The sequence below is a fragment of the Felis catus genome, chromosome D3 (genome assembly GCF_018350175.1).
Source record: "Felis catus isolate Fca126 chromosome D3, F.catus_Fca126_mat1.0, whole genome shotgun sequence".
Lineage (NCBI taxonomy): Eukaryota > Metazoa > Chordata > Mammalia > Carnivora > Felidae > Felis > Felis catus.
In genome coordinates, this window is record NC_058379.1 from 67,156,683 (window position 1) to 67,183,716 (window position 27,034).

Here is a 27,034-nt window from a genome sequence, read left to right on the forward strand (position 1 = left end):
AAGTACATATACACTCGTGACAGCATATACCTATAGACCGCAGATCACATTGCCTACTCTGTATACTCTTTTCTAAAGATAACTTTTTTACCAATGTCTTGATAACTTAAGAGTTTTGTGGAAGTGCCTTAGGAAGGGTGACAAGAGTAGGGTGGAGGTGAAACAATGGGCCTGGGACCCTAACTCTGTTTCAACTAGAAATAAATGGACTGCTCTTATCTTTGTAGATAATGGAACATTACAGTTGTGTTCTCCCTTTTGCAATCTGGTTCTACCATTAACAAATTTGAAAACCACTGTACTTAATTAAGGTTTAGGGTATGGATTTGGTTAACATGTATATACTTGAGCCAAGCTCCTTCATGATAGGTCAGAGGTGTACAGACACGGAATACTTAAGGACCATAAACATGGATATGTGGAGTCTAGAACAATCACCAATTGCTAATACTGAGAATGGCTAAGGGAGAGGATGTAGGCAGGCAAGCAGACACTGAAGTTATTGTCAACTAAATGAGATACTATGGTTACTGAATCACGGCTGCTCTGGGGAAATCGGGGCTAACCTGTGAACGCTTACAGACCTGCCTTCAAGGGCACTGAAGCTAGAATTGCATTAAGTGGCCTCCAGAGATGAAATATTTTGATGTTCAGTGCTTCACTTTCCTCAGAACCACTTTGCTACGGAATACTCTGATCCTGCCCTGCTGTGACTGCTCTCCAACAGACCGTGAACTCGGGCAGTGCCTTGCCACTAAAGGAGCGTGAAGTTGTGCTGTAAAGTTTTACATGAGAAATGGCATCAGGTTAAGGTCTCTTTCTCCTTTCCTTCAAAAATTCTGTAAAGCCTCAGAGTGCTCTCAAACAACTGCATCTTTTGAATCTGTCCAGTGGATTAAACTTGGGCTCCTGCATCGGATCTTTGTAAGGCCAAAAGAACACTGCCTCTAAGTTATGTTATATGTTAGTTATTCACATGAGCCAGATAATCAACTAAGAATCCCAGGTACATCTCTTCAGTTCAGCTGCGAGCCTGCGACCCAAAGGTCATCTAATTCAGGCATGGCCAACAGGCATTCAATACCTGCTCCAAAGTTCTAGAAGTAACTTAAGTCATGGAATAAAAGTTGCTCATGAGTCTCTTTGATGCAATCAGCAATTCAGTTAATTCACTGAAGAAAAAAAGTGTGATGTTTACTTTCATTAAACCTATGCTCAGTGATTTTACAGCAAAGCAAGTATAAAACAAGTCACACACGAAACGGGATTCAGTTAACACTGACAGGTAAGGTACAAAAAACAAATGCTTGACTTGGAAATTTAACTTTATTTACAAATGTTGTCCTATAACAAAGATGGCATTCTATTCCTTTAAACTATCATAACTGATAATTTCCAGAAAAAAACCATTTACATAGTTTGAATCTTCCTGCATAAAACTGTATTAATGGATGAGCAAAGATGGGATGGTCTAAGACATAAAAACAAAACGAAAAACTTATCTAGCATGACTCTCTATTGACAGAATAAAGAATTATACCCCTTAGTTTGCTACTCCAAAAAACGGAAATGTGATAATTTGGGGGAGAGGTAAATACTTCACAATAGTCTTATATAGTATAGTTTACTTGTGATCGTTCAGGATTGCTCTTGCAGCCTAATATTTATGCAGATTTTAAAAAAGTCATTATTGAAAAAAGGGCGTAGACTTTTTCGCACAGATTTTTCTACCAATGGGAATATGTAGAGAGTGGTCTGTTCTCATCATTCAGGCCAATTAATAAAATAACAAATGCACGAAAAAAAAGCACAACTATCATGTGACTATCTGACTCACAAAATTAGAATTCTCCCTGAAATCAGAGAGTATTGCTCAATAGTTCTATAAATTTGAATTTGTCACAGCCAAGATGATACATAGACAAAATAAAGAGTTCAAAGAAAAATTATCCAAATTACCTATTTATCATTTTATCTGTAGTAATCACTTTTAAAAAATTCTTTAAATTTTATGTAGGAAGATAAACACTCTCACATCATAGCCACGTCATGAGGAACTTCAAAACATTGAAAATTTATCCCTGAGAAGTGAGAGAGAAAAATCTCTATAAACGTGACAGTCCTGTACCCTTTTAACAATCTTTACCATAGCATGAACTTTTATTAACAGTTAGCAATCAAATGTATCCCAATCTTGGATTGTTACTGCCTCTGATGGCCTAATTTTTTTTATAATGAAATTATAAATGCAACATTTGTAAAAAAATCAGATAAATAGGACTCTGGTTTTATTGTCAGGTTTACATTTTTGTCAAGTGCAAGGACGACCAGCGAAGACATGTATATTCCAATAATGACCGAAGTAATAACTTCTGCTGGCATCTCTTCTTCTGAGTCTCCATTTCCCCCACTGTTCTTCACCCAAATAATAAGAGTAATACAATTGCAATTGAGTTTATTATTATCAATGGCACTGCAAAGAAAAAAAAAGTTTGTTACTATAAAGAAAATAGCAGAAAAAAAGTAATAGTTACTAGCATCCAGGAAGGATGAAAATCTCTACCAATGTCATTCATAATCATGTTGCAAACACTTGTGACAAAGGAACGTGCACTGGATCATAAGATCCAAAACTTATTATAAAGAGGGCTTGTGTGACTGGGGTAAGCGTCACCTGGTGCAACGAGATCAATACGAAGCATGTGTGAATGGTGCTGGTGCAATGCTGGGAACACAGCAGCACAGTGGACCCAGGCAGAAGTAGACCCACATGGCTGTGACACTTGATGTTACAAATGAAGAGCACAAGGCGCCTGGGTGGCTCAGCCAGTTAAGCATCCAACTCTTGATTTCAGCTAAGGTCATAATCTCATGGGTTGTGAAATCAAGCCTCACCCTGACTGGAGCTCCATGCTGGGTAGGGCTGGGCATGAAGCCTGCTTGAGGTTCTCTCCCTCTCCTTCTGCCCCTCCCCGCCCCCAAACAAACAACAAAAACAAAGAGCAAAGACTCCAGTTTCACCACTAAATTTCTTAACTTTTATTTATTTAAGTAATCTCTACACCCCACATGGGGCTCGAACTCACGACCCTGAGATCAAGAGCGGCATGCTCCTGAGCCAGCCAGGTAACCCATTTCACCACTAAATTGAGAGTGAACTTATTTACCATTCTATCCAAACTTGTGATCAAAACAGCTAATAAAGCGGGAGAGAGAGAGGCCCTAATTTTAATTGTTTTAAATAAGTTTTGAACCCTTTTTTCTTCAGTTGCACTAAAATAATTTCCAATAGAATGGCAGACACAGGACTTTTGTTCTTCTCTCAAAAGCCTTGTAGGACTCTAGATGACTTTACTACTTGAAGCAACAGAATTTCCAAAAGGCAAGAACACTGCTTTCAGGTCTGAGAACAGGTTTCAGGTCATGCGAACAGATTCTACCACTGAGCATTCCATTTGCTTCAAGTGGTTTAGACAGAAATGAGAGGTAAACTAAGAAAGAAACCAGTAGCTTCTGAACAGTAAAGCCAGGCTAAAGAGAATAAAAATTGTCACAAAAACAGTATGTGATGATGTTCACCCTCAGAAGCTTTGCTACTTAAACCAACACCGCAAAATTAAAACTTTAAAGAGTGTTTCACTAGTTTTTCTTCTTACCTCTCATCACAGTTCTTACAGATCGAATAAGGTTCATTAGCTGAGATTTAATTCCTGGCTCCTCTCCGAATCCACCAATTCCCTGGTCTGTTCCCCAGCCAACTGCATGATATAAAAATGATTAGCTGTGTTAAAATTTGTTATGCACTCACCTTGCTTCCTCATTAGTCATCTTCTGAAAAATTAGCTTGAGTCATTGTTAAAGACATAAAATATAAAGGCATCTGACTTCAAAGTTATACAGTACTGATTAAATATTGTATATTCTTTACTTTTTGATAGCAGCAACAATCTTATTTCCAGTTTGATTTTATAAAGTACTATATTATATAGTACTTTATATATAAGGTCTAAATTATTCCACGGTGTTTAATTCAGTGAATATGATTGTTGTGACATGCTGACTGGTTTTTTCCTCCTTTTGAAAAATTTTCTTTTAATATTTCTTTATTTTTGAGAGAGAGAGAGAGAGAGAGAGAGCACGAGCAGGGGATGGGCAGAGAGAGAGGGAGACACAGACTCCGAAGTAGGGTCCAGGCTCTGAGCTGTCAGCACAGAGTCCGACGCGGGGCCAGAACCCACGAACCGTGAGATCGTGACCTGGGCCAAAGTCGGATGCCCAACTGACTGAGCCACTCAGGCGTCCCTTTCCTCCTTTTTTAAACAAAACATTTTCCAGGTCAAAACTGAAAAGCAAGGCATACTGTCAAACTCAATAATTAATTAGCTCAAATCAGAATTTCTAAGATCCAACACAGTATCAGTATGAAAATGTTGCAGCTGAGACATACCGGCTACATTACTTGAGGAAATGTTAAGGGACACCTAGCTGGTGGCGCTTGCTTATTAGGCTTTCTGAGAGCTGTGCTCCATCCCACCAGCAAGGGCAGGGGACTTTCCCCTCCATCACTCTCCTCATTTCTCAATTCAGAGCTGAGGAACCGAGCCCGCTACCCCACTTATTCTCTGTAAATGAGTCTTTTACCTTCTGCATCCTTTTCCTGATATTATAAAACATTATTTTTTCCCCTTTACCTGCTAGTTCTTTATTGTCATACATTCTTCTGAAGACCTACAAGTCCTCATTTCTGCAGGCTGTCTCTTGTCCGCATTTCAGGCCCACTTCTCACATCTTCAATTATTTTGTATCTCCCATGACTGTAGGGCTTAATTCCTGACAGGTTGGCCCTTAATCTCAAAGACGGTCTTTATTTTATACACGAAAGAACCAAGTCTCAGGTAACAAGACTGTAACTCATTTAGTCAACTTTTATTTGGTTGAAATAAAGGTTAAAAGATGGCTGTTTGCTTTTTTGTGTCACATCAACACTGAGATATGCTGTGGGATAAAAGTAATTTAAAAATCAAGTTCACAACAGAGCTGATGTGTTCTGACTAGCACTCTCCCCTCAGGGCCTAGCTTGTGTTGTGCTGACGGCCTTCCCAGTCGGCAGGGGTGTCACTCTTTGTTGGGCTCCCCCAGTACAGACACCACCACAGTCCGACCCTACACCATCTCTTGCAAGACTCTTTCACCAGATGCCTCTGTAATCTAGCTGTCTTAACCCTGTGAGTTTTCTCCCTTAAAGGGTCAGATCTTTCTACCTCACAATCATGTGATGATTCCCACTGCCTACTGAATAAAGTTCAAACTCCTTAAACTCACATTCTTGCCCAATATCCCATCACCACCCTCCACGTGTTCCTCATCACTCTCAATGCCCACTAATTGTGGTACATGTTAAAGACAGCTTCTGAGTCACTGCCTTCAGTGTCAGGGCCTTTTCGACATTCCTCTCATATCATAATGAACCTTCTTTCTCTTTGTTCCCCAAATAGCTGACTGACTGTAGTGACTCTGTTCTCCTTCTTGGTTAGTTGTTTTCAACTGTCTCTCATTCGACTGTATAAAACCCTGGAAGACAGGGACTAAATTTACACTTTCTTCACCTTCCCACTCTCCCACACCCCCACCCCACTGCAAGTACTTAGTGAATGTTTGTAGAATTGAAGTGAATTATCTGGGTTAATCTGGGACAACGTGAAATTAGGTAAATTCTAGGACCACAGACGAAGACTTCCAAAGAACTCTATTTCTTAATTTTTACGACGCAGCAAGTTATAACATGAACAAATCAATCCATTGTAGCTTTAGGGGAGGGGGGCAGGTCCTCCAATATTAAATGTATACATCTACCCAAGCTAAAAATAATTTTAGAAAATATACCTGCATCTTGCCTGGGCAACGTTACCCTTCCACCTCCAGACGTACTCTCTCCAGCAAGCAAATGTACTTATGCTGCTTTCCCAGCATTTGCTTTTAATGTATTACGAATTTTACTACAATGTCTTTCCTCCAAATAACTGTCTCACTCTTCCAGCAGCTCAGCCAGCATTCGCCACTGAATGGCAATCCTCTTTTTGTAATTTAAGTTCAAACTGTGGCACCAGCCTTCACCTACTTACAGTGTGGCAACACGATTTCGTATCAGACTCCGCAGACACACAGGACACACAGAATGACGTCCCACCAGCAGCGGTGTCAGGGTCCAACCTGCATAACTGCTACAGGAAAACTTCTATGGGAAAGCAACATGGCTGGGATAACGGACTTACAGAAGCCTCTGTGACAGTTCTGCACCACGAAAATGCAGTGTGGTTCTGGTTCAACACGATGGGGTCGGGGAGGAAAAAGTTGACCTTGACCCTCCTGGGGTCCCTGGCTACGTCCGAAAATTAAACTGATAAAAACAGATAAACAGGAGAAAAGCATACAAACTCTATTAACTTTTTACATGTACCTGGGAGCCTTCAGAGAAGGCTTCAGTCACTTCAAAGTAGTGACCAGAGCAGGAAACTTTTGAGACAAAGAAACAATACATTTGTGAAAAACTGGTAAGATAAAGGAGTTTGAGCTGAGAATGGGGGTAATAAATGGTGGGAAAGTAACAAGGTTTGTTTATACAGTCTTGCATTCTGGTGAGATCCTCAAGGGAGACTAAGCTCCTGCTTTGGGAAAGGAGGGCAAGGCGGGAGCAGATGGGGAGGGTGACCTTCCTGCGTCTGCCATTCTCTCAAGCTCCTTCAGCTGAAAATACTCAATACTGCCAAGGTGTCATAGTTTGGGGTAGCATGTCCTGAACCTTGAACCTCATCAGTGGATACACACTTTTATCTTAGCTTTCACCTGTGAAACCCTACTAAAAATGACAACAGAGAATCCAGACTAACAAGAGACACGTTTCCAGGCCAGAGAAGTCAATCAAAATTTGAACAATAAGAAATAAATGAAGAAGAATGACTGACTCTAAGAGAAAGCTAGACACCTGCACCCTGCAGGAAGTGCACAATGGAACACTGAGGTGAACGGTGCTGAGACTGAGACCCTGGGAAGGTGAGAGGAAGCTCAAAGCGTCGGTGTGGACAACAGGAAGGAAAAAGAGGACTCAGTGAAAGTCTACAAATGAGCAGTGGGCTGCCCCCTGCCCTCCCATCTCCGTCCCCGGACTGACCTGACAGAAGGGCGTGCCACTCACACCATCAAAGGCAAGAGGTTCACTCTCAGCAGAGAACCAAAGAAGCTCCAGAGTGAGGGGTATCCAGTGTGAGCGGAGGGAGTGAAAATCTGCACACCGAAGTGCCAGGCTCTTGCCCATTTTCCCCGCGCGCCTCTAAGTCTGATCACGGAACACTGACATTCTGCAGGCAAGAAGTTAGAAAATTACTCTGGTAATTGGCCAGCGGCCGAGGAAGAAAGACTTCAGATACTGATATCCGGGGTGGGATCCTCAGCCAGACAACTTTAAGCACCAGTGAGGCCCAACAGCAAACAAGCCCCAACCACACCCATGGCTTCCAATGAGCCCCTCTGAGCCTTACACTTAAAAATGAAGTCAAGGGGCGCCTGGGGGGCTCAGTCGGTCAAGCGTCCGACTTCGGCTCAGGTCATGATCTCACAGTCTGTGAGTTCGAGCCCCGCGTCGGGCTCTGTGCTGACAGCTCAGAGCCTGGAGCCTGCTTCGGATTCTGTGTCTCCCTTGCTCTCTGCCCCTACCCTGCTTGTGCTCTGTCTCTCTCTGTCTCAAAAATAAATGAAAACATTTTTAAAAATTAAAAAAAAAAATGAAGTCAAAAAGAAACAATCTGTAACATGGAAAGAGAACAAAAACAGAAAAAGAGACTCGGAGGAAGAGACAATGCAAGAAGTAGAAGAAAACATTTTTACTATTCATGTATTTACAGTGACTGGTTTAATTTTTTATTTCATTTTTTTAAGTAATCTCTATGCCCAACATGGGGCTCAAACTCACGACCTCAAGATCAAGAGTCGCATGTTCTACTGACTAAGCCAGCCAGGCACCCCACAACACATTTTTTAAAATGAACATCTATAGAGAGTAAAGCTATTGGACCTATGGAACAAGAACAGGATGCCATAAAAAGGAACATTAAGGAATCAAGATGGAGCTCTTGTTCTTGCTATGTTAGCATAACAAGTTCAAGAGGTTGACAGATTAAGTTGAGAAAACCTATTCGACAAGGCTAACAAAGGGTATATACCTGTCAAAATAACGAGTTCCAGAGAGAAGGAAAAACAGGAAGAAATCATCAACGAAACATTAAGAGATAATATTACAGAACTGAAGGACATGAGCCTTTAGGCCAAAAGGGCCCCATCAGAGAAGAGCTTAATGGGGGGGCAGGGGGAGGCACACATTATTGTACATTCTCAGACCTCTGAAGATAAGGAGAACACCCTAAAGCCTTTCAGAGAGACCAGTCAGGTTGCACAAAGAATCAGGAAACAGAATGGCATCAGACTTCTTAACATCAATACTGGAAATTAGAAAATTAAGTGAAACAATGCCTTCAAAAAAAGCACTGAAGAAAAATTAGTTCCAATCTAGAATCCTATAACCAAACCACCAAAAAAAATCTAGAAGAATGACAGCACGGTTTTTTTTTTTTTTTATTGCTCAGCTGTGAGCAATATTCAGTGATAGTAATGTTAAATATGGAATACAGATATCACCAATAATTGGCTGAAAATGGGAGAGATGGGGTAGGGGAAATGTGTGTGTACTTGTGCTCACACAAGAACAAATGTGCTGATGATGGTATAATTATACTAAAAACCCTTCCACAGCAGTAAGTCAGGGATTCGAAACTTGGAAGAGTTGAAAATAATTGCTTTTAAGAAATGAAGCTCAGGTTGAAGAGATGGGGCAGGAGGCTTCTATCTTTCTTTACAAACACAAGAGCTTTTTGACTTTAAACACCACACACACATTATACATTACACCGATAAAGAAAAGTGAAATTTCAAAAGAAAGCCTGTAAAGATGTTCATCCACTGGAGAATCCCCTCTGCAATTAGAAGTTCCTCTGCAGAGCATGAACCCCCTGAGGGTAGAGACAGTCTACAAGTAGAGAGGTTTCATTCAGGAATCACTCTGAATATTTAAAATTACATTTTAAAACAAGCTTTAATGATGAATCACGGGAATCTACTCCCAAAACCAAGACCACACTGTATATATACACTGTATGTCAGCCAACTTGACAATAAATTATATATATATAAAAAAAATCAAATCAAGTCAAACCAAACCAGCTTTAAATGGAATTGTTGGTTTCATTTCCTTCACTTGCTTTTCGGAAGTTATCATTACTAAAATCAATCCTTTCCACCCACAGCCACAATCTCTTAGATCTAGGTAAAAAGGACTTGTTTCTACACACCCAGTTTTTATCAGAAAACATAATTTCTGGGGCACCTGGGAGGCTCAGTTGGTTAAGCATATGACTTTGGCTCAGGTCATGATCTTGCTGTTTGTGGGTTTGAGCCCCGTGTCGGGCTCTGTGCTGACAGCTCAGAGGCTGGAGACTGTCTCCTTCTCTGTCTGCCTGTCCCCTGCTCACAGTATGTCTCTCTCTGTCTCCAAAATAAACAGTAAGTTATCAGTTAGCTTTAGCCTAGTCTCTATTCTCAAGTCCCTAGAATGAAAACTAAATTTTGGGTAGAGAGTAAATCATCTGTCTAGATACTCTATGGACAAACACAAGAGTGACAAGTAAAAGACCAGGTGCCATGGATTATTCTTTTACTCTAACAAATAGCTTTCCCTCCAACTGCTACTTAGGGAGTCTCGGTTGTTTTCCTAAGGAAGCTGGCCAAAAGCTTGAAAGAGTTTTGTCCTTTTTTTTTTTTTTTTTTAAAGGAGAAAGATTTAATTCTGCAGCTCTCTTGACACTTCCATAGCTAGAGGGCCTAGAAAAGAATAAATGATAAGGCCTGCCAGCACTGGCCAGCTGCCATAATTTTAGGAATAGAATTAAATATAAAAGTTACTTATTAGCAAACACCAAACATGTTCTTCTGCTGCCCAGACTTCAAAAAGTCATACACAAAATAGCAATCCATCCAGATTGAGCCAAAAACCTTCAGCTAAATACATTCTGAAGAAAAGCATTAGCTACTGTTCTGAGGGCTGGCTGACCCTGGGCAAATCTCAGCCTCTCTAAGATCAGTTTCCACACCTGCAAAAGAGATGAGTGTGCTTCACTCTGTCAATGTCACCAAGTTTGTATGTGAATCAAATGCCATCACAGATGTGAAAGTACCTAATAAACTACACAAAGAATTCTGCTAACATACGTTTTAAAAAATTACCTTGATTAAGGGGTGCCTGGGTGGCTCACTGGGTTGAGCACACAACTCGATTTCGGCTCAGGTCATGATCTCATGGTTGATGGGATCAAGCCCTGCATCAGGCTCTGAGCTGACAGCACGGAGCCTGTTGGGATTCTCTCACTCCCTCTCTCTCTCTGCCCCTCCCCCACACATGCGAGAGAGAGAGAGAGAGAGAGAGAGAGAGAGAGAGAGAGAGAGGACACGAACTCTAGCTCTCTCTCTCTCTAAACAAACATTAAAAAAAAGAAAAAATTACTTTGATCAACAAGATCAAGGTTGAAGTAAACGATCTGGTACACTTGGACTAATCTCTCATGGGTCCACGTAATTCTCAGCCCAATGTAATAATTTCTGCTTAATCTGTGATGAAATTCAACAAATGCTTTTCAGGAGTATATATTTACAGACATATAGTTACAGATCTCACTACTCTAAACTCTAATATTACATTGGCTTTGGAGCAGTCACTTAAACCCTGAACCAAAATACCTTGTAATAATATTTTAATTACTTGCGATGGACTGAATTGTGTTCTCCCCACATTCCTGTGTTGAAGCTTACATGGAGATGGGGTCTTAAGGAGCTAAGTATGGTTACGTGGGTCATAAGGGCAAGGCACTAATTTGATAGGACTGTGGCCTAACAAAAAAAGAGGAAGAAAGAGATCTCGATTCCCCTCCTCACTTCCACCTAGCCATGTGAGGACACATCTGCAAGCGAGAATACCCCCACCAGAACTCAACCATGTTGGCACCCTTATCTCAGACTTCCAGCCTCTAGAACTGTGCGAAAATAAATTTCTGTTGTTTAAGCCACCCAGGCTATGATATTCTGTTATGGCAGCCAGAGTGGACTCATAATGTTTCATGTACGAAATGCTTCTTTTGTAGCACTCATAACTACTACTGGACATGATCCTCGTCAAAGGGATACATACTGGGCACCATAAGCAAAAACTAGTAAGAATAATTTGGACAGGTATTAAAATACACTATGTCTTTTTTTTTTTCCTTGCACAAAAGGGGAATTTGTGTCATTGTGAAACACTAGAGGATACAACACATTCTCTGCACTGCAATCAAAATACTGGTTCAACTGTTTGAATAAACATACAGCTCTCAAATCAGGAATTGCAAGAATACGATAATGGTAACATTATTCAGTTACTTAGAAAATACTCACTGACTGATGGAATTGTAAAAATGAGAGAATCCCTGTCATCAGCCTACTGGAAAAGACGGAATGAAACTGCAGTGGTGCTACGGCCCACGGAATAGGTCAGTGATGGTTTCTGGGAGAGGCAAATGGCAAAGATATGCCTTAAAGGTCATTCTGACCTAAGTCAAAGTCACTGAAGGCGGAGAAGTATGAGTAGAGAAGAGAGAGAACCATGGTAAGAATGGCACATGGGGTAAATACTGCAGAAGGGTCAAAGAAGGGAAGGAAAGGGAGGAAGGGACACATCATAATGTGATGTGAGTTTATAAGTCACACGAGGAAGTCTGACTTTTATATTAAAGGCTATGGATGTTAGAAAATTCAAGAATTTCAAACCACTGAGGAACACGTTCAGCTTCTCATGGAGGGTAGAACAAAGAGAAACAAAATTGGAGGGAGGGGACCACTGAGGAGGTTAAAAATCTAGGTAAGAGTTAAGAGCTTACATAAACAATATTTAACAAATACTTAAAATATTTTAAAATTCTATATTAAAACATAGTTTTTTTTTTTTTTTACTATTTAACTTTTTAAAATCTTGTCAAATTTTTATTCAAATTCCAGTTAGTTAACATACAGTACAGTATTGGTTTCAGGAGTATTCAAGTGCTTCATCACTTACAGACAATACCCAGTGCTCATCACAAGTGCCCCCCTTATACCCATCACCCATTTAACCCATCTCCCACCCACCTCCCTCCATCAACCCTTAGTTTATTCTCTATCATTCAGAGTCTCTTATGGTTTGTTTCTTCCTCTTTCCCATGTTTCTCTGTTTTGTTTCTTAACTTCCACATATGAGTGAAATCATATGGTATTTGTTTTTCTCTGACTTATTTTGTTTAGCACAATATACTCTAAGTCCATCCACATCATTGCAAATGACAAGATTTCATTCTTTCTGATGGCCAAGTAATATTCCATTGTGCATATATATCACATCTTCTTTATCCATTCACTAGCTGATGGACATTTGGGCTCTTTCCATAGTTCGCTAGATATTTTGTTTTTTATTATTTTTTTTTTGTAGTAGTAATCACATGAGGGTCAAACTCAAAACCGAGTCCTACCGTCCCCCGACTGAGCCAGCCAGGCACCCCTAAATAAAGGTGTTGTTGTTGTTATTTTTAAGTAGGCTCCATGCCCAATGTGGGGCTTGAACTCACGACCCTGAGATCAAGAGCTGTATGCTCTACTGACTTAACCAGCCAGGCGTCCCTTAAATGTTTTAAAACAGCTTATCCACTTAAGGTATGACAATGTAGGTTTCTCCTTAGCTCTGGGACCATATTCAAAACACACGTTCAGATAAAATATCTGTGCTACTTCTGGAGAGAAGAGGAAATGAAGACAAAGTTCTAGGAGGCAAAGTATTAACATTTCCAGGGCATTCCAACAGTTTTGTAGCAGTAATTTTCATTTAGGGGCAAAAAGCTAAGTCACCTGCAGAAAATTTTGGAAAAGACACTGGTGAACTTCACTTCTAGAAAATATTAATGCAGGTCTAGAGTAAGGTCTGGGCATTGTATTCTCTTTCAAGATCATTTTGGCAATACTGGGTCCATTTCCTTTAAAAGCAACGTGTCAGTTTCTGTAAAAAGCCAACTGGAATTTTGATAGACATTGCATTAAATCTGTATATCAATAATATTAAGTATTAATACCAAGTATTAATATATTCATCTTTTTAAAAGTTTATTTATTTTGAGAGAAAGTGAGACAGAGAGAGAGAGAGAGAGAGAGAGAGAGGAATAGAGAGAGAGCAGGGGAGAGGCAGAAAAAGAGGGAGAGAGAGAGAATCCCAAGCTCTCTTGCAAAATAAAATTTTTAAAAAATGGGTAGAAGATTTGAATAGACATTTTTTAAAGACACAAAAATGGCCAACAAGTATATGAAAAGGTGCTCAATATCACTTATCATCAGAGAAATACAAATCAAAACCACAATGAGAAATCATTTCACACCTGTTAGAATGGCCATTATCAAAAAAAACCCCAAAAAACAAAAAACAAGAGATAGAGACACTTGGGGAGCTCAGATGGTTAAGTGTCTGACTCTGGATCTCAGCTCAGGTCATGATTTCGTGGTTCGTGGGCTCCGGCCCCCCATCAGACTCTGCACTAACCACGCAGAGCCTGCTTGGGATTCTGTCTCTCCCTCTCTCTGCCCCTCCCCTGCTCGCGCTCACGTGCTCGCTCTCTCAAAATAAAAAACAAAAACAAACAAAAAACACCCAAACTGTAGATGCAGGGGGAGGGGGGGAGAGACAAGAGATAATAAATGCTGGCAAGGATGTGGAAAAAGGGAACCCTTGTGCTCGGTTGAGGGAAATGTAAATGGGTACAGTCACGATGAAGAATAGTGTAGAGGTTCCTCAAAAAAATTAAAAACAGAACTACTACATGATCCAGCAATCTCACTTCTGAGAATGTATCCAAGAGACGAAATCACTATCTTGAGATATCTGCACGCCCCTGTTCACTGCATTATTCACAATAATGCCAAGAAACAACTTAGGTGCCCACTGACAGATGAGCAGAAAAAGGAAATGTGGTGTGTATATATAAGGTGGAGTATTATTCAGCCACAAAAAAGAGAAAGCTGTCATTTGTGGCAACATGAGTATACCCTGACAGATTTTCAGCAAGTGAAATTAAGTCAAAGACAAATATTGTATCATCTCACTTACATGTGGGATCTACAAACATCAAATTCACAGAAACAGAGTAATATGGTGGCTGCCCGGGGTTGAGCAGTGAGGCAAATGGGAAGTTCCTGGTCCAAAGGTACGAACTCAGTGATAAGATGAGTGAGTTCCAGGGATCTAACGTACCGCATGGTGACCATGGTTAACGATACTGTACTGTATACCTGAGAGTTGCCTTGAGAGAAAATTTTAAATGTTCTCGCCCCCACAACCACAACAACAAAATTACAATTATGTGAGGTGAAGAACACTAACTGCGGTAATAAGTGTTCCGCAGTATATCCGTGTAGCCAACGATCCTTGTACACTTTCAACTTACGCAACGTTAGACAGGCACACCTTGCTTCATTGCTTGCCTTTACTTCACTTCCCCGATACTGTGTTTTCTACAAATTAGAGGTTTGTGGCAATGCTGTGTCAAGCAAGTCTAATGGTGCCATCTTTCCAACAGCTCACTTTGTGTCTCTAGAGGTGTCACGTTTTGGTAATTCTCGCAGATCTCCGTCTTTTTCATTATTATCGTATTTGCTATGGTGATCTCCATTTTATCACCTTCCACTCACTTCTCAACACATTCCAATTTGGATTTTATCCACAGTTACAGCCACCTGTGTAGAATCACCAATGACTGCTATTACTCTGAATGCTTACGACACTTTTCCATCCTTATTCCTCAGAACGTTCCACTGTCGTACTACCTCTCCTTCTAACACTCCTTGGCTTCTGTGAAACCCACTGCTACGTGTTCCCTCTTCTCTTGTTTTGCTCACTCAGCAACTTCTCCTGTCAGTTCTCCCATCTCTACGTAAACATTAAATACCCAAAGAGATTCTGGGACTGTCCTGGTCACCAATTCTCTTTGTCATCTATTCTCTCCCTGAGAGATTTTCTCTCTTTACGCGGTGGCTTCATTCATCACCTGTGCTCGATAAACTCAAATGCAATCTCTCCTGTGACTCTTGCTTCTGTTCTATAGACTTAACTCCAACAGACTACTCCACATCTGCACTTGCCTATCTCACAGAAATCTCAAACTCACCACGTCCAAAACTTATTTCACTATCTTTGCACCTTCTTACCCACCACTGCTGCCCTCATTTTTCTTCCAGTACTCTCTACACCTTGGTAAAGGTACTATGTTTCACTCAGGTGCTTAAGCCAGAAAACCAGGAGATCTTCGACTCTGACTTTTTCTTCCCTCCCTCATTCCCAACATCCAAACAGTAAATCTCGCTTTTTCTACTTTCGAAATATCTCCTGATCGGTATTAGTCTCCAGGACTACCATAACAAAGTGCCGCAAACTGGATGGCTTAACACGACAGAAATTTGTTTTCTCACAGTTCTGGGGACCGGAAGTCCAAAATCAAGGCGTCAGCAGAGTTGGTTCCTTTTGGGGCCTCTGAGGAACGTTCTCATCTATGCCTCTCGCAGCTTCTGGTAGTTACCGGCAATTCCTGGCATTCTCCGGTGTCCAGCTGCATCCCTGCACTCTCTGCCTCTGTTGTCACTTGGCCTTCTTCCCCCTGTGTGTCTCTCTCTCTCCATATATGGACACCTCATTGACCATCCTCATCCAGTGTGACCTTCTCGATTACACCTGAAAGACCCTATTTCCAAATAATGTCATCTTCACAGGTACCAAGGGTTAGGACTTCAATGTATCTCTTGGGGGAGAAAAATCCAGCCCCCGTAAGATCTTTTCTACATAGTATGCTAATGAGGAGACAGACTTCTGAGTCAGAATGCCTAAGGTGAATCCTAGCTCTGCCACTTTCTAGCTGTGTGATCATAGAAAAGTTACTTCCTCTCTTTTGCGCGTCAGGTTTCCCATCTGTAAAGTGGGGATGAAAACAGTACCGATCTCACAGGGTGTTGTGAGGGTTACACGAGTTAATAATCTAAGCAAAGCACTTGATACAGATCCTGGTACGTGGTGTTCAGTGTTAGTTATTATTACACCCAGTCAACTGATGTGATACCCACCATTTCTATTTGCCCTGTTTGAAATGGTGCCTCCCACACCCACTATTCTACCCTGTTCAGTCTGTTCTCCACACTGCAGTGAGAAGGATCTTGCAAATAACACGAATCTGGTCATGTCACTACTCTGTTTAAGACCTTGTTTTCACCTGCCCCAGTTTTCACACTCAGTGTTACTCCTCACCCTCCCAACTTCTCCCAACCTTTAGCCTTCACCGAATTAACGTTTACTCACTTATCAGATTTTGGGTTAGACCCGCTTCATCCACGAAGCTTTCAAAGATTCACACGTCAGCGTTTCCCTGCACTTCTGTTTCACAATATTCTGCATATGTGTCATTATTCCTTGTTCATTTTTTAATTTAAATGAACTTCCATTAGAAGGGCAGGGGGACTGCTGTAACCCCACCTCCTAATTACATGGGCCCAGCACACAGTGTGTGCTCAACAAGTCTGAAGGAATAAATGGGTCTGAGTTTCAATGATTCACACAGATATGTCTGGTACGCTTGCAGACGAATGATGGTATCCTTTGTGTATCTGGCATACCTGTGCAGATAAATGACGTCACATCACAGACTATCCTGTCTTAATTTTGCCTCATACAGCAAAAAGTGGCCTGCGCGGGATGGCACGCAAATCGCTGTATTGTGAGTTACCAGCGGACATAATTGTGTCTTCATCTTGCTCTTCTTAGATTCTAGCCTGGCACACTGTAGGCATCCAATAAGCTGTGCTGCATAAACTTTTCTAGGAACGTGGGTAGCTGGATGTCCTGATAATCCGAACACTGTCCCTTTCCTCCTATCCGCAAAGACCAGGAACCCTACGGCCCTCCATCAGTTCATTCTTCTAATTACCCACACTCCAAAATGAGCCACGCCCCTCCCTCTGTACCTAAAAACTCAGATCCCAGGTTTCTGACCATTAAAAACAGTCACAGACGAGTGCATTAAATTACTAACCTAAACAAACCGCAGGGGCAGGGGCGCCCCTGGGTCTTCTGTATCCCTCCCCATCCCGACCCCTGGGGTCCGGCACACAGGGCGCACCTGTTAAACAATCTTCACCCCGTTGTTGAGCTCAAACTCGGTGAGACGGAAGTGGCTCGGCTTCCTCCCGTCAAGGAAGGACCCTAAGAGTAGAGCCCTCGGCCTCCCGTCGGTCCCGGCCCAGGCTGTCCCCTCCCGCGGCCCGACCGGGCACCGCTCCCCCGGGGCTCCGCCGCCGCCTCCCCCCCGCCCCCCAGCCCGGCCCCGCGGCCTCACTCACTGTTCTTGAGGAAGCGCTCTTCGTGCAGCACGGCGATGGCATTGACGCAGAGCAGGGCCGCCTGCAGCAGCGAGTATAACGTAAAGGCCATAGCCTCCCGGAGCCGCCCGAGGCCCGACCGTTCTTTCTCCCGCCGCCGCAGGGGACGTGGCGCCGCCACGACCAGCGCTCTCCTACGGGAGCCGGGCAGGCCCCAAACGCGCTCTCCCAGAAGCTCCGCCCCCATCGGGCTAGGACCCGCCCCACGCTCACGTCAGCCAGGCGGGTCGGCTCCGCTGTCTAGACCTGTGAGGTCCAGTGCCGTGGCCAGCCACGCGTGGCTGCTCAAAGCTGGAAATGTGGCTGGTGGCGGTTGGGGTGCTGTAAAGTGGGAAAGACTGTACACACGGGATCTCAAAGGCTTAGGACGAAAACAAGAACGTCAAATCTTTCGTTAATTTTTAAATGTTGATTGCCTGTTGAAATATTTTAAATATATTAGGTAGATAAAGTGAATTGTTAACCTTAACTTCTGCTCTTTTTTTTTTTTAATGTGGCTATGAGGACATTGTTAATGACATGTGAGGCTTGCATTGTATTTCTTTTGAAATACACTGTACTTGACACTCCCCAGAGCTGAATGGGATGTTAATATTCCTATTTTACAGATGAAGAAACAGAGGCTTTGGCAAATACATTTGTTAAAACTTTAAAGTGAAAATGACATGTACTAAAATTACTCAGTGAGAAACAGTCTATCTTTGATCAAACTAGCCAGGCCTCTATTGAGCCCTCTTCTCCACTAGGCCTCAACCTCAGCCTATGGAAACTAGACTCTCAACACAAATGATTTCATCCACTTTCCTGCCCCTCCGTTAAACGGTAGCATAGTTCCTAATAGCTGAAGCCCACATCCTTAGGATGACCCCAGCCCCCCTTAAAGAAAGCTCAAGGCTGCCAAAAGTATTTACTGTTTGTTCTAGCCAACCTGAAAATAGGCCCCTGACCATCCTTTCTTGCAACGTTTTACTTAAAAAGGCCTACATTGTGACTCCTTCCTCTGTGCCTTTGAGATGTATATGTATTTCCTGTAATTCAGGAGTGTCTTTCTGACCTGAAAGCCATTCCTTTAAAATATAATCTTCAGAGAGAATAGGGCCTCTTGTTTCCCAGTGTCTGTGGGAGGGTAGAATGCTAACTTTGATAATTGCCAGCTAACAGTCCCAACTGGCCAGTCAACATTTATACTGACCACCTCTCTGTCATTTTTCCCATCTTTTGACTTGACAGAGCCCCTGTTCACCTCCTTTTCTTCTCTCTCATTCTCCCTTTAAAATGCCCTGTCTTGGGGCGCCTGGGTGGCTCAGTCGGTTAAGCGTCCGACTTCGGCTCAGGTCATGATCTCACGGTCCGTGAGTTCGAGCCCCACTTCGGGCTCTGTGCTGGCCGCTCAGAGCCTGGAGCCTGCTTCAGATTCTGTGTCTCCCTCTCTCTCCGACCCTCCGCCGTTCATGCTCTGTCTCTCTCTGTCTCAAAAATAAATAAACATTAAAAAAAAAATAAAATAAAATGCCCTGTCTCCTCTGTACAAATTAAAATTGAGTTCAGTTCTCATTCGACTCTCTTTCCTATTCCTCTCAGTAGTCTCAGTATATTACTGATTAAAATCTCTTTACCATTGTAACTGGTGTCTAGCTTTGTCTTTGACAGCAGCAGTAAGAGGCTGAGTCTGATCAAGTTGAATTTTAGATATTGAGGCCAAGTATGCAAATTAATCACCTCCTGAACTTCTCATGGTCCCCTAAAATAGAAAATAGAAAAGCAGCACATTAGTCCCAGAAAGGACTTTGGAGGCCCATGTGCTGCTGCTGGAAGAGACACTAGTCAAAAGAAGAAAAAAAAAAAAAAAAAGAATAATTAGTTAATCTGCCAAGAAGAAATTAAGCTTAAATAGGCCAGCTAGTTAGTATCTATAGGGAAGAAGAAATATATCATTTCCCACAGACACACGTAAACACCATCTCCAAAATCGGCCCTAAATGCAAATCAGGTAGGGAGAGACACAGGAGGACAAAGGAAGTAAAAGAAACCACAGGATACCAACAAATCCTCCAGTTTCTGAAGGCCCACAAAACTTGACACTGGTGACAGAGAAGGAAGGTTGTTCCTGTAAGTGGACAGTGACCAATCCAGGATTTCTACCCTGGGCTGGGAGAGGGGAGACGGCATCCAGGGGGACTTGCCTGGAAGCTTTGCTTCTGCAGTGAATCATAGGTTTTACTAGATTGTATACTTAATGAGGAGAGGAGGGTCATGGGGGATGCCTGGAGATTTGGGGGATAGATGCAGAGGAGGTGGGGTAAACCTCTCACAGTTACCTCTTTGTGTCACCCGCCCCTGGGTCACAACTCACGTGATCCAATTCTTTTATTTTCAAAAGAATCAGGTTAACCTCTCTGGGCCTCTGTTACTTCATCTATAAAATTAGGTGATTATGCTCTCTAAGGCTCCTTCAGCCCCCAAAATCTCCAGATCTAGCAAAAGCAGCTTAAAATATAAGATAATGTACAGGTGCTAGTACCACATTATCTGATCCACTATTTTTCAAAAATCCAGGCTTGTAGACCAAGCTGATAATGGCAGATGATATTTTTTGAAAGAATTGTTCCTCTGATGTTCCTACTTCCGACAAAATTTAAAGGCCTGGAATTTTTAAAATTTATTTATCAAACAGTTGTCTCAGCTTAGAAAAAAAATCTGCCTCCAAACAAAGAAATGGGTAAAATGCATATTCTGCAACTTACTAGCTTGAAAAAACAAACAAACAAACAAAACCCAACTGGGTCAGGCCTATTTAAAATCAGAGCGTGGGGCATGGTGCTGAGCTGTTGATGTCCATGTGGTACATTTTCATGCGTTCACGTTAGACATTCTATCAGATACTGCTGCTGAGTAGTTTTCAATTTCAGATACAAATTTCTCCTTATCATTTGTGTCAAGTGTTGTTTGGTTTGATTTTTTTTTTAATATGAAATTTATTGTCAAACAGGTTTCCATACAACACCCAGTGCTCATCCCAACAGGTGCCCTCCTCTATGCCCGTCACCCACTTTCCCCTCCCTCCCACCCCCCATCAACCCTCAGTTTGTTCTCAGCTTTTAAGAGTCTCTTATGGTTTGTCTAAGCGTTGTTTGGTTTTTGTCTTCAGACCATTAGATGGCACACTTTGGCATCTTGGACCATCTTGCCACAGATTTTCTCTGTAGCACTATGGAGTCAATGTTTTCATTCCGTTGACACAAATCGAAGAATGAATGCCTTCAATAAAGTTCCTTTAGGTAAGGGGGAGCAATGATTAAGACGATGTCTAGGGTAATCTTTATGTTTGGCCCCGGATTAGATGTGGGGGGCAGGGTAGATGTAGTATTCAAATTTACCTTTTGAAGTTAAATGCTCCAGGATGGACTCAGTCCTTGGACTTAGGAGAAATTGCATTGTTGAACTCAAATTTGTGCCCTGCGGTGTTATTATCGATGCCTTTGCCTTATGATTTTCCTGATCCTTGACTTTGGGTTCAGCTACATGACTTGCTTTGGCTGGTAGAGTAAAGAGGAACCAATGCTGTGCCAGCTCTGAACCTAAAGGCCTTATGTGTTTCTTTCTTGTGCCTCTGACATTGCCATGAAAAAAACCCAAAAAACAAAAAACAAAAAAAGCATGCCAGAGCTGGGCCACTGGTTCCAGGAGAAGGATGAGAGACACTTAGAACAGAACCAATTCACCCTACTCAAGTCTAGCCTAGATAAGCAAATCCGTATCCAAGTACAGATCCATGAGAATAGACGATTGCTGTTTTAAGTCACTAAATATTGGGGTTGTTTGTCCACGGTATTTTTGAAGGAACAGATCTCTACTCACGGTCACTTCCTTGGTGATCTAATTTATTCTAACAGCTTGACATTTGTATACCCTGAAGACTCCCAAATTTATTTTTTTTTTATTTTTGGGGGGGAGGGGCAGAGGGAGAGAGAGAATCTTCTTTTTTTTTTTTTTTAGTTTATTTATTTATTTTGGGAAAAAGCACACGCACAAGCGGGGGAGGGAAGGGGGAGAGGCAGAGGGAGAGGGAGAGAGAATCTTAAGCAGGCTCCATACTCAGCACAGAGCCCTAGGTGGGACTGGATCCCACGACTTTGGGATCATGACCTGAGCCGAAATCAAGTGAAGACTCCCCAATGTATATCTCCTACCCAGAACTCACCCATGGACTCTTTGCTGGTATTTCCAACTGACTACCACTTTGACGTCTAATGGACATCTCAAACTTACCTTGCCCGAAGCTGAACTCCTGATTTCCCTCCCAAACTCACTTCTCTTGCAGTCATCCATGGCAATTCCATCCTTCCAGTGGTTCATGGAAAAATCCTTGGATTGTCTTTCACTCTCTCCCTTTGTCTCACACCCTATATACAATCTGTCAGCAAACTCTTTTGACTTTAACTTCGATATATATCCAAATCTGACTATTTCTCATCTTCTTACCACTAAAACCCTGGTGCAAGCCATCATCCACTCGTGCATAGATGTATACAATAGCTCCATGGTTTTTGTTCCTCTACCATTTATTCTCCCCAGAGCCGTCCATGTACTTCTTTCAAAGTTAAGTAAGGAAAGTAATTTATTTGTTGAGAGAACTGGGTCATTTGTTCTGTAAGACTTCCCACATTCTGGATTTTGCTGATTGTATCCCCACGGTCCTGGCTGACTTAAATACTCTGCACAATACTCGAATCATCTATAACAAAATGAAAACACTTGCTGATTGAAGAAAATAGTTGCTATTTAAACTGATTTAAACTGACTGAAACTTTTCACTCACTCAGTGAAAAATACCAGGTATGTGGTAAAGAAAAAAAGTTTGCAAGTCAGATCTTAGAATAAGTCTACCATAAATGTGCTGGCTGCTCTCTTTCCATTCCTATTTTTAAATCTCAGCGTTTCTATTCCTGTGTTCATTAGAAACTAGTTCATTAAGGTAAGGATTATGTATGTTACTTATCAAAAATTTAGACTCACCTTGAAGAATGATAAAAATGGATTATTCATTTTTAACATTTTTGTCCATATATATATATATATATATATATATATATATTTTATTGTTTAAGTCTGAGATATGAATCAATGATGACTGAGGTATGTTTGCTTTTAATCCTGTTATTTACAATGGCAACCTTGAGTTTAAGTGGGTTTATGGCAGCAGAATTCACCTAAATGGGTTCTATTTGAGGTAAGCATTGGACTAAAATAGGAAAATCCCACAAGAAGAGCCTCATTCATGTTTATGGATTCATACAAGCTATTCCTGGTACGAGACTCAAATGAAACCATTTGCAAGCTGAAAGCCTGTGCATTATGAAGTGTTTCTGGAAATAGGGCTCTTGAAAATGGAAAGTTTCTTTAAAAAATAAAAGTGAGTCACTGTATCTATTTTTAAAGGGAATTAATCCTGAATGGCTACGTATAGCTGACTAGTTTTATTTCAAAAAAACAAAAAACAAAAAACAAAAAACTACTGAGTAAATAAAAGCAGAATAAAAAAAAACTAGAGAAACTACTTACTCAAATGCATATCATTCCTTCACTCACTCATCCATTTGTTCATTCTGTTACTCAAGGAGAGAATCTATTGAACTTTTAAGCCATGATTTATATTGTCCAAGGGGTTGGGTGAAGTGCAGTAGGCTAAGCACAAATAATAATCATACATGCTCCTGCTCTGATGACAGTGATCAACTAGTAAGAAAACCAAGGCATAGAATGCAAGGAGTTACAAAGCAGTAAATGCTCAGTGCTTAAAATAAAGGGAAAGTAAGCATGAAAGATAGTTGAGGACAGCATCTCCCCAACTTGGCTGATCATCAGAATCAGCTGGGGGCCTTTAAATATATATGCTTTTCTTCTAGTTCAAGATGGCATACTTGTATTTCTCATTACTACTTCTCGAGACTCCGTTAAATTACAAAGGAATAAAAAAGGGAAAGACATTTCTGATAGCAAGTATATAGTGGAACATAAGAAATTTCAACAACGTGTGGAAGATCGAAAGAAACAAAAAAGGGAAGGAAGCATATTGATGGATGACACTCAGTGGATAAAGCTGTGGCTTAGAATGAACCATGAATGGGTTGCAGTGGAGGTGGAAGTTGTTGTCCTGAAGAACTTTACAAAACCGGCTGATTCAGAGCTGGAAGTACAACAGAGACACAGAAGGAGAAGCAGGCCTGAAAACATGGGTTGATTAATGATCTTTATATGAAGTACTCAGCTTTCCCAGTCCTCACTCTCAAACTTCTTGGACAATACAGCAAACAGTCTGCATTTGCCCCTGGACGAGCCCAAAAGGACTTTCCTCTTAAGAAATTAGACAATCTGGGAGCGCCTGGGTGGCGCAGTCGGTTAAGCGTCCGACTTCAGCCAGGTCACGATCTCACGGTCCGTGAGTTCGAGCCCAGCGTCGGGCTCTGGGCTGATGATGGCTCAGAGCCTGGAGCCTGTTTCCGATTCTGTGTCTCCCTCTCTCTCTGCCCCTCCCCCGTTCATGCTCTGTCTCTCTCTGTCCCAAAAATAAATAAACGTTGAAAAAAAAATTTTTTTTTAAAGAAATTAGACAATCTGGGAGCGCCTGGGTGGCTCAGTCGGTTAAGTGGCCAACTCTTGGTTTCAGCTCAGGTCATGGTCTTGTGGTTTGTTAGTTGGAGCCCTGCGTTGAGAATCTGCTTGGGATTCTCTCTTCCTCTTTCTCTGCCCCTTCCCGGATCATGCGCTCTCCCTCTCTCTTTCTCTCAAAATAAATAAACTTTTTTTAAAAAAAGAAATGAAACAATCTGAGAAGAGCTAAGACTTTTAATGTGTGCATTGCTGCTCTAGAGTTGGGCTGTTCTTATTTTGTCGTTTGGGAGGCTGTTAGCTTGACTACTGATTCCCTGCTAGTTCAGTCTACAGCTAACCTGCTGATTGTGTCCTTTTCCAAGTACACAGAGCTTCCAGTTAGACATTTCTCCCCATACCAATTATATAAATATCCACTCACATTCATTATTATTAAATATAAACAGGCAAACAGGACACATGATGAAAACCAGCAACATGAAAAGGAAAGACCAAGATGAAAAAAATCAGAAAACTGACCTGAGATGGAGACAGAGATAATTCAGAAAGAAAAAAAAAAAAAAAAGACTGTTTACCTGAAACTGATATAACACTGTATGTTAATTATACTTCAGTTAAAAAAATAAGGCTAATTAGTGATAATAAAAGTGATTTGACAGGCATTTAAAATAAGTTTTTTCTGGGGCATCTGGGTGGCTCAGTTGGTTAAGCGTCTGACTCTGGATTTCAGTTCAGGTCATGACCTTGTGGTTCGTGAGATTGAGCCCCACGTCAGGCTCTGTGCTGAGCATGGAGGCTGCTTGGGATTCTCTCTCCCCCCCTCTCTCTGACCCTCCTTCACCTGCACGTGTGCATGTGTGTGAGCACTCTCTCTCTCTCAAAATAAATAAAGAGACATTAAAAAAAACCTTTTTTCAGCTATTTATGTACAGAAGGCACAATCAGAGAAAAAGAATGAACTCTTAAGATTAAAACTATGATAGCCCTCCAAAACAGGTTCATTGGAAGATGAAGTCGAGAACATAGGGGGAAAAAATGAGATAAAACCATGAGACAGAAATATAGAAAGCATAGGGAAAATGAGAGTTTCATAAGGACAGAAGTATAGAACAGGAAATACTAGAAGTAAAAATTTCCAGAGATGAAAAGTACACGAGTGGTCAAACTGAAAAAAAAGACTGAGGACTTGCTGGGTACAGAGTAGGTTAAATGGTAATAAATAAATAAATAAATAAGTTAGTTAATTACATAAAAATTTTAAAAAGCATTGGCTGGACCCATCATTATGAAGTTTCAGAACTTACCACATCTTCGATTTAAAGTCCTACTAAAGATTCTAAAAGCTTCAAGGGAGGAAACATGTTACCTATAAAGAAATAAGATGTGGAAGACCATGGTGCACTTCTTTCAAGGTTTTGAAAGAAAATAATTTTAGACCTAAAATTCTATAGCCAACCAAACTATTCATGGTGAGAGCAAAATAAAGATTTTTAAGACAAAGGCAAAACTAACATTTTTAAAGCAAATTTTTTTTTTTTTTAAGGTATATCTTTGAGGGAGAGAGAGCATGGGCATACTCATGAGCGGGGGGAGGGGCAGAGAGAGGGAGACAGAGGATCCTAAGTGGCTCCACACTGACAGCAGAGAGACCAACGCCAGGCTCGAACTCACAATCCATGAGATCATGACCTGAGCTGAAGTCCGAGGCTTAACCGACTGAGCCACCCAAAATTATTTTTTAAACAAGTTATTTTTTAAAAAGACTTTTAAACATGGAAAACACTCGAAGTTTTTGCCTAGTTAACAAATATGTACTGTGTACCTATTTTGGCATTCTCTTAGGCAGTAGAGATACAACAATAAACACAACAGATGCCTTGACCTCAAGACACTTATATTCCAAAGGAGGTAAGTTTCAAGCATCTTTTTGGAGAAAGTTATTTGGAGATGTACTCCAGTAATAGGCTAATAAAAAACAAGAAGTTAAAGAAGTGATGGAACTAAACTAAGCAGGCAATGAAAAATCTAAGATGAGAGGTATGCCATAGTCCTAAAAAACATTGATCCGAATTAGAACAAGAAGTCATTGTGCTCCATGAAGAATCTCTTAAAAAAAAAAAAGAAAGAAAAAAGATTTCATGTAATAAATAAAATGAGAATCCTCTGGAAGATAGAAGTGATGAGGTATGGTACTGATTGATAGTGTTCAGCAATATCCAGTTCAATCCTTCTTAGGTAGATTTTTCAGTGTTCCCTATAGTTAGGTAGGATTGTATCACTGAATTCTGGCCAATGTAATGTGAATTTGATTTTCAGGCCAGGGCAGTTGAGAAAGAGTGGATTTTCTGTTTGATCTTTCCCCTCCGGTGTTAATTGGTGGATAGACTGGATCCAATGGAGAGCTCCAAAGATCTCAGGATTGTTAAAGCCACAGCATGGAAGAAAACTTTCTCTTGAGCCACAGTGGACTGTGATCTGATTAAGAAATAAACTTTTATAATGTTAAGCCACTGACCAACTGAGATTTCAGGGTTTTATTTGTTACTGCAGCATTTCTTAATCTACCCTAACTGCAAATACAGTAAAAGAGAAAGAGAGGGAGTAAGAGAGAGAGAGAGAGAGAGTGAGCAAGAGAGCGAGAGAGGCACCCTCTTCTCTCAATAAGAAATAAATATACTTAGGACTCAACAAAATAAAATAAAGAACAACAAAGTCATGATCCAATACAAAGGCAAGCTAAATGTGGCCATCTGTCAGGGCAGAAGCTGGGTTCGCAGGAGCAAATAAATCTGTGAAGAATTCAGAAAAAGGAATTGGCAGTGACGGGAAGGGGGCAGGCAGCAGCTTGAGGAGA

General features: G+C 41.3%; 1 protein-coding gene and 1 long non-coding RNA gene across 2 annotated transcripts; both read right to left on the reverse strand.

Annotated features, from left to right (window-relative positions):
* Window positions 1-1,307: 1,307 nt before the first annotated feature.
* On the reverse strand, window positions 1,308-17,721 carry IER3IP1 (immediate early response 3 interacting protein 1). The gene is made up of 3 exons (XM_003995172.6): window positions 17,530-17,721; window positions 3,657-3,758; window positions 1,308-2,473 (listed from the first exon to the last, which is right to left on the reverse strand). Exons 1-3 carry the CDS (start codon window positions 17,618-17,620, stop codon window positions 2,418-2,420), a joined length of 249 nt encoding a protein of 82 aa, XP_003995221.1. The 5' UTR covers window positions 17,621-17,721; the 3' UTR covers window positions 1,308-2,417.
* LOC123381421 lies at window positions 14,663-17,467 on the reverse strand. The gene is made up of 2 exons (XR_006588346.1): window positions 15,616-17,467; window positions 14,663-14,883 (listed from the first exon to the last, which is right to left on the reverse strand). It is a non-coding gene; the product is annotated as an uncharacterized LOC123381421 (long non-coding RNA).
* Window positions 17,722-27,034: the final 9,313 nt, after the last annotated feature.